Below are 7,214 nucleotides of genomic sequence, written 5' to 3'. Positions count from 1 at the left end.
TATCTTTCTAAGTTTTAATTTCTGTTTTTAGTTTTATTTTATTATGGGGAACTAACTCCCTAACTAAGGCTAGGGAAAAAGCTTTTAATATAAGTGTGTAATTTTTATTAGTTTGATCCAAACTTAAGCTTTAATGTGAATTTGTAGTTTTTGTTCAAATGGAATTTGTAGTTTTCTTTTTAATTAATTGATGAATGTTTGATAATCTATTTCATGGGTTCAATCATGTTTTTCCCATTGTGTAGTAAAAACTTTCATGCTTTTAAAAGAGAAGAGAATTACTAAAGATTAATAGAATTTTGATGAAGATTATTTTTTGATAGTTTGTTGCCAATGGTACAAGTTATGCTTAGAATACTTCTAAAGGAAATTAAAAAGGGCTTTAATTATTTTGAACAACTACAAAGGAAAATATTTTGTGGATCAAATTATTAAGAGTTGCATGCTTATGTTAAAAGTGGAAACCCAATGCCTTAGTGTTTTAATCAATTAAATTTTCTCTAAATCAAATCTTGCATAAATCAAACTCTCAATCACACTTGTTCTTTTTCATCTCTGTTATTTTCTTTACACTGCTCTCTGTGGATACGACACTCGGACTTCCGAGCTACACTGCTATACGACACCTCCCTTGGGTTTTGCGAAGTGGTGAGAACACTATACCCCCTATTATCAATAGAGTTTCTGAAAATTAAAGCTTTTTTGCCTGTCTTTTTTGGGTAAATTCCATCAACGTTGGAAAGTAAAACTTATCTCTTACAGCAGTAGGGGGTTAGCTATACCCAGAAACTTGCAAAACACCAGCTTATATAAGGAAGATGGAGAAGATCTCACAACACAAATTTCATTAGAGAAGATCAATTGATAAAGCGCTAGCTCTCCAAAATGCCTTTCATCACCCCACTACTCATATGCCTTCCATTTCTTATCCTCCTGCTTCTTCTTTCGCTCAAAAAATATAAGCAACAACATCAAAGGCACGTTCCGCCGGGCCCTCCCAAGCTTCCCTTCATAGGCAACTTGCACCAACTTGGCTCCTCCACTCACCAATCTCTCTGGCAACTCTCCAAAACGTACGGCCCGGTCATGCTCCTCCATCTCGGCCGCGTACCAACTCTGATAATCTCATCAGCTGAGGCAGCCAAAGAGGCCTTAAAAACCAATGACCTCCTCTGTTGCACCAGACCCACCACTGCCGGCTCCCGCAGGCTCACATACAACTATCTAGATGTGGCGTTTGCGCCTTATGGCGAGTACTGGAGAGAGATTAGAAAAATATGCGTGCTTGAGCTCTTAAGCGTGAAGAGGGTCCAGTCGTATTGGTCTGTCAGGGAAGAAGAGGTGGCCGAATTGGTCAATTCACTCTCTTCTTCCTCAGGTGCTACAGTTGATCTCACTGAGAAACTGTTTGTTCTCACTGCCAGTATAATTTTCAGAATTGCGTTTGGGACAAGTTTTCGAGGAAGCAAGTTTGAGCATGGTACAAATATTCCTGAGTTGATTCATGACATTCAGACCATGCTTGGAGGCTTGTCCGGAGCCGACTACTTTCCGTCTTTTATCGGGTGGATTATGGACAGGGTTTCCGGTGTGCATAAAGAGTTTGATAGGATTTGGAATGAGTTGGATGGTTTTTTCCAGCAGGTGATTGATGATCATCTCAGGGCCGGAAGGGCAGTATTGGAGAAAGATCATGAAGACATAGTTGATGTGCTGCTTAAGATAGCGAGGGAGCAAACTGGGTTATTTGGAGCTGCTCAACTTGGTCATAATAACATCAAGGCAGTCCTCATGGTAAGCGCTAACTTTTGGCCTCATGTGTGGCGAAATTTCAACCTGGACAATTTTAAATAGAAAATTAGTTCCTTGAATATTTTACTTACTTTTTTTTTTGTGTGGTTTTGATGGAATATTTAACTTATACTTTGATACTTTGTGAATCAGAATTTATTTTTAGGTGGAATAGATACCAGTGCAACTACAATGACGTGGGCGATGGCAGAGCTAGCTAGGAAACCCAAACTGATGAAGAAAGCCCAGGAAGAAGTTAGAAGATGCATTGGAAACAAAGGAAAAATCAGCGAAGGAGATACAGATGAGCTTCAATACCTCAAGATGATAATCAAAGAGACCCTCAGATTGCATCCCCCAGCTCCATTGATTCTGCCAAGAGAAGCCATGTCCCATTTTAAAATCCAAGGTTATGATGTTGACCCCAAGACGCTGGTATTTGTCAATGACTGGGCAATTGCACGAGACCCCGAGTCTTGGAAGGACCCAGAAGAATTCATCCCAGAAAGGTTTGATGGCAGCTCTATTGATTATAAGGGGCAGCATTTCGAGTTTTTGCCATTTGGAGCTGGTCGAAGAGTTTGTCCTGGGATGTACATGGGAACAACAACAATAGCGTTTGGACTTGCACATCTTCTCTACTGGTTTGATTGGAAGTTGCCTAATGGAATGAAGGAGGAAGATATCGACATGGAAGAAACTGGTGGCCTTTCCCTCACAATCGCTAAGAAAACTGCTCTCCACCTTGTCCCCGTGAAGTTTTCTCGGGAAACATATATAAGCTAGAGGAGCTTCTCTTCTACATATGGCTTAGGATTTGGGAAGTTCTGCATGCTCTGCTAGTTATGATTTATATAAAATAAACTTTAAATATGGCTGTGCTTATGTAAACTGGAACTTCACTTGAATGTATAATATATACATTTTTTAAGACTTGTTCATCCAAACAAATCAAAAGCCAATCTCCAACTCAGAGTAATTTCCCTTTCCATACGATCTTTTATCGAGCCTTGGTGTATAACCGTAAATTAACAGGAATATGAAATAATAAAAGAAAAGCGTTCGACTAAAGAATTTGGATTAGAAACTACATCAGAGTGAGAAAAAAAATTAGAGAAACATCACCCTGAAGAAGCATGTATGCTAAGGATTCACTTACGTTGTAAGTCGCTATGCAAAAACAATCAAACAATCAATTACATTCTCTCTAAAAATAAGGGGGAACTGAAGAGTAGTAGTGTTAGAAGATTATGCGATTTTTCCTTTTTTACTGTTAATTTTGAAAGATCACAATAAAATACACAAAATAAGAAGTATAAAGAAGGGGGGAAAACATGTTAATCAAAGAAGAGGTTCAGAGAGCTCCATTTCATTTGAACTACTCTCTTGTTGTGTATCAGACCGACTGACCCCCACAAAGTCCAGCCCAAGCCACTGCCATGGCCAGCATACATATCTAGGTCCACTCAGGCCCCTCCTTGAGTCTTCCCGGCTTTCAAATTCTTCTAGCTGACGGGTAAGCTCCTCTACTCTATCCCGGAGCCTGGATGCCCTCAAGTCTGCCAATGTCAATGACTTCTCAGCAGCATCTCTGGCTGCCATGGCAGCATCAGCTGTCTCTTCTTTGAACTTGAGTTTCTTCTCTGATTCCACAATCGCCTGCTTTGCCTCCTCAAGTTCCTGCTTAAGCGCCGACAACTGCAGGTTCCAACCATAGTCACTACTAATTAATACTTGGGAACATGCTAATTGAAGAATGAAGATGGACTATGTCATATAAAACGAACTTTTTTCCTTCACAATCAGACCGCAGCTTCCATGACCAAATAATATTCACAAACACTGTACTTGGTATATATTTGAACCTACAACTCAGCCAAATCCCACCACAGTCCTCAACTCCCCAAAACAGACCTCAGAGCTAATCGATCTGCTTTATAAAATTATATGGACTAGTAACAATGTCCTAAGTTAAATCAACCCAGCCCCTAGATATACTGGTCTTTCTTCCACTGAGATATATATCATTTGAAAGCAAATATCAGAGTAAACAAATCAATAAAATTATATCAGGACAAGTTTTTAAGCATACCTGTGCCACAAATTCTTGTTCTACACCTGTGCCTGCAGCAGCTTCTTGCTCGGCTGCTGCTTTCCATCTTGCAATTTCTTCTTCAGCAGCAGCAATGTCCATCATCAGCCCTTCAACCTACACACAAATTGGCTTTACATTACTCCACAAATTGGTTGGTGAGCAGAATTTGCTACAAAGTCCTTGCTCACATATGCTATAGATCATTTCATATCAGACAACAATGAAGCACATAAGGCAAACCAAAATCAATGACTGAACAGTCAATAGAACACAAATAACATACACTTTCATTCGCTACTCTCTCTTTTTCTTCAAGTTCCTCAATTCTACGCATTCTATGGTCGAGCTCCTTAGCTTGAGCCTCAACATGCTGTTTGAGTAAACTCAACTCTGCCCTTAATACGGTAAACAGCAAATGTAACATAACAATACCATGTCAGGACAAAGTTAACAGCATAAAAGCATATCTAGTTTGCTAGTATAAATGAAACTTCAAGTTATGGCACATCAGAATTTATTTGAAATCTACTCATTTTGGGCACAACAAAGTACCTTAATTCCTCCACAGAATGCTGCAGGTCAATGATCTCAAGCTGAGATGCCTTAACAATGTTCTCCAAAGAACCAGCCTAAATATGACACATTAATACATCAACAATGACAAAATAGGGTTTGAAAACATATCAAATTCAAAATAACACTCAAACAGACTAATAGTAACGGTTACTTACTAACGCATATATTTCATCCTCCTCTGTCTCAAGCGTATCCACTTTCCCATCCCCAACATGCTTACTAAACTTGAAATCTATCCCGGCCTCCCTTAAACCATTTTCTGCAACTTGAAACAATTCACTCGTTTTAGAAGATGGACTTGATGTGATCCTCTTTGACAATGCGCTCCTAAGTAATGATCCAATTTGTTCTTTCTCTTTAACTAACTGATTCACTGTTTCATCCAAACTCTTAATTTCTCGGTTCTTTTCCTCAGTCAAATCCCTTGTCTTTTCAATAACAATCCTGGTCAACTCATAAATGGATTCCATCCCAGCCAAAGTTGCACGTATGTTCTCCTCCATGTCCGTTTCTTGAGGGAGAAACAGGGACTCTGAAAACTCCGACTGATCCAAATTATTGGCATCAACGATTCTCATAACATGATATAGCCGGTCATGAATTTTCGAAACCAAATCCAACTGATCAAAGAGTAAAGGCCTCTGTGCTTCCATTTTCGAGTCTAAATTCGTCAACTTATCATCATACTCTCCAACTAACTGCTTCAACTCTGAAACCTCACTCTCAGCCTTACTCAACTTCTCCTCCATCTCCTGTTCAATCTCCGACACTTTGCCATTCTTTTCTGCCATACTCTTCTCTAACTTCTCAACAATGGAGGTCTTTTTCGCGACCTCTTCTCTCAAACCACCAATCGTGGCCTCCAGCTGAGAAATCTCAATGGCAATCTCGTAATTTCTCTGATCCATCTGCTCCCTCGTTTCGTTTCTAGACTTGGCCGTGGAATCAATCTGTCTAACAAGCTCTTCCACAATCTCATTCGTTCGCTTGATAACTCCATAAGCAACCGCAGGCAATCCTGTCGTGTATTTCTGCGACCTTGGCAACCCCCCCACCCCAAAATTCTTAAAATTACTAACCTTCCCCGATATCTTATCGATTCCAGACATGAGCATATGAGTCGAATTCCCAATATCTGACCTCAAACCGTCCCTCTCCTTCACCACCTCGTCCAATTGCTTCACAATCTCATCCCTCTGCTGCAAAGCCTCGTCCTTTGCTCTATTCGACTCGGCCAATTCCGCCGAGACCTTCTCGTTGGTTTTAGAAGCTTCCTCCTTTTCACGCAACGCCTCATCTCTCTGCCTCCCCCACTCGTCGCGCTTCTTTATGGCCTCGTGCGCCAGAGCCTTCAATCGATTGAACTGAATTTGCAGGTCCGATTTCGAATTCTCCACCGCCTCTCGAGCTTGTCGCTCGCGATCTAGCTCGGCGACGAGCTCTCGGAATCGCTCCGCGGAGATTTCGTCTGGCGATGGAGTCTTAATCGCGACCGGCACTGAATCGTCACCCTCCACGTCACTAAGCACCGCATCGTTGTCTTCGTCGCCAGCACTTGCCATTTGGTACTTTCCAATTTTCCAAACTTTTGCTATCGCCGGTTGTACAAGCAAAGTCTCATTCCGATTTCCACCAAGTTGAGCGTAATTTACAAATATAAAATTCGAAAATCCTAGGGATTTCGAATTGGAATCCGAATAGGTAATGGAATTAACAAATTTATGCAATTGATGAGTTGGGAATTTTGGCGGTAAACAAGAAAGTGGAAGTTATTGTTACTTCGAAGAGCGGGATTGAGAAAAGTGATTCGTACCTGTAAACAAGATGAAGAAGAAGAAGGAGGAGGAGGAGAAGACAGACCCAGCGACGGTGCGTAGCAGAGACGACAACGATCACTACCAACCAGTCTCCCTCTGTTTTTTCCTTTAAAGTTTGTTTTTTTTATTTTTTATTTTTATGTTAATTAATCCGGGAGCTAATATAATTACGGCCGTAGCCAATCACGCGTACGTGGCGATTGCTACATGAAAGTTATTTCCCATCCTAATTCTAATGTTGTTTGGTCCGCCGCTGGCGTATGTGCAACCGTGGTTGTGATGCTGCCACGTAAGCGGTCGGCATGATCAATCTAGTGTATGATTGGCGGTAGGTCTAGCATAAGCTGTGTGAGTGAGTTAGAGAGGGGGGAAGCTTCTTCAGTATTTCAATGTTCGTGGACTCGAAACATCACAGATCAGGAAGAATAAGACCGATCATTGAGTGGGGCCTACCTCCTGGGCCGGCCTTGAGTAAGTGGACTTGAAAAAAATGGGCCTAAAATCAAAATTAAATGTAAAATGGGCCTCACACCAAAAGGCCAGTAGAGTTGAGCCCATATGTATTTTTTCCCTGCATAGTTGTGTGGTTTTTTTTGAGAAATCTGTCAATTTCTATTCGAAAATCTTTGTGCGGAGAAAAACTTTCCTACCCCGGTTTTAGTGTTCCTCATTCTTATCTCACCCATTATGTCACTTATCAAACAAGGACAGAAATAGAGCAAAAAGTTTGCGGCTCAAATAGGTAAGAGCATCTATCATTGCATCTGAGCTTTTTAATTTGATTTCCCCTTCCCTGCTCAAGTAGGTAAGGAGTAACGAAAAGGAAATAGATAAGTGTTTCCACCAAGTTAGATCATAAGTCACAACCTCGTATTCCCCCAAGTTACCATTAAACTTTATTTATTAATTATTTTAGAAGTTGGACCTCACGCCTC

The 7,214-nt window shown here is 40.8% G+C and overlaps 2 protein-coding genes across 2 annotated transcripts; one reads left to right on the top strand and one right to left on the bottom strand.

Annotated features, from left to right (window-relative positions):
* The first annotated feature begins 810 nt into the window (after positions 1-810).
* Positions 811-2,722, top strand: LOC110760536 (cytochrome P450 71B37). The gene is made up of 2 exons (XM_021962817.2): positions 811-1,794; positions 1,945-2,722. The coding sequence occupies exons 1-2, from the start codon at positions 886-888 to the stop codon at positions 2,575-2,577; spliced, it is 1,542 nt and encodes a 513-aa protein (XP_021818509.2). The 5' UTR covers positions 811-885; the 3' UTR covers positions 2,578-2,722.
* Positions 2,723-2,964: 242 nt separating this feature from the next.
* Positions 2,965-6,421, bottom strand: LOC110760535 (paramyosin). Its single transcript, XM_088255834.1, has 6 exons — positions 6,276-6,421; positions 4,618-6,134; positions 4,439-4,515; positions 4,170-4,281; positions 3,884-4,000; positions 2,965-3,489 (listed from the first exon to the last, which is right to left on the bottom strand). Exons 2-6 carry the CDS (start codon positions 6,022-6,024, stop codon positions 3,133-3,135), a joined length of 2,070 nt encoding a protein of 689 aa, XP_088111960.1. The 5' UTR covers positions 6,025-6,134; positions 6,276-6,421; the 3' UTR covers positions 2,965-3,132.
* Between the last annotated feature and the right edge of the window lie 793 nt (positions 6,422-7,214).

Source organism: Prunus avium, chromosome 1, assembly GCF_965620075.1.
Source record: "Prunus avium chromosome 1, drPruAviu1.hap1.1, whole genome shotgun sequence".
In the NCBI taxonomy this organism is placed as follows: Eukaryota; Viridiplantae; Streptophyta; class Magnoliopsida; order Rosales; family Rosaceae; genus Prunus; species Prunus avium.
This window is presented reverse-complemented; position numbering and strand designations above follow the sequence as displayed.

Excerpts from the sequence above, each read along its gene's own strand:
- LOC110760536 (XM_021962817.2), top strand. The coding sequence starts at position 886 with ATGCCTTTCATCACCCCACTACTCATATGCCTTCCATTTCTTATCCTC. Across the intron at positions 1,795-1,944 it reads ACATCAAGGCAGTCCTCATG|AATTTATTTTTAGGTGGAAT; the intron begins GTAAGCGCTAAC and ends TTTGTGAATCAG.
- LOC110760535 (XM_088255834.1), bottom strand. The coding sequence starts at position 6,024 with ATGGCAAGTGCTGGCGACGAAGACAACGATGCGGTGCTTAGTGACGTG. Across the intron at positions 4,282-4,438 it reads CATTCTGTGGAGGAATTAAG|GGCAGAGTTGAGTTTACTCA; the intron begins GTACTTTGTTGT and ends TACCGTATTAAG. Across the intron at positions 3,490-3,883 it reads AACAAGAATTTGTGGCACAG|TTGTCGGCGCTTAAGCAGGA; the intron begins GTATGCTTAAAA and ends TGGAACCTGCAG.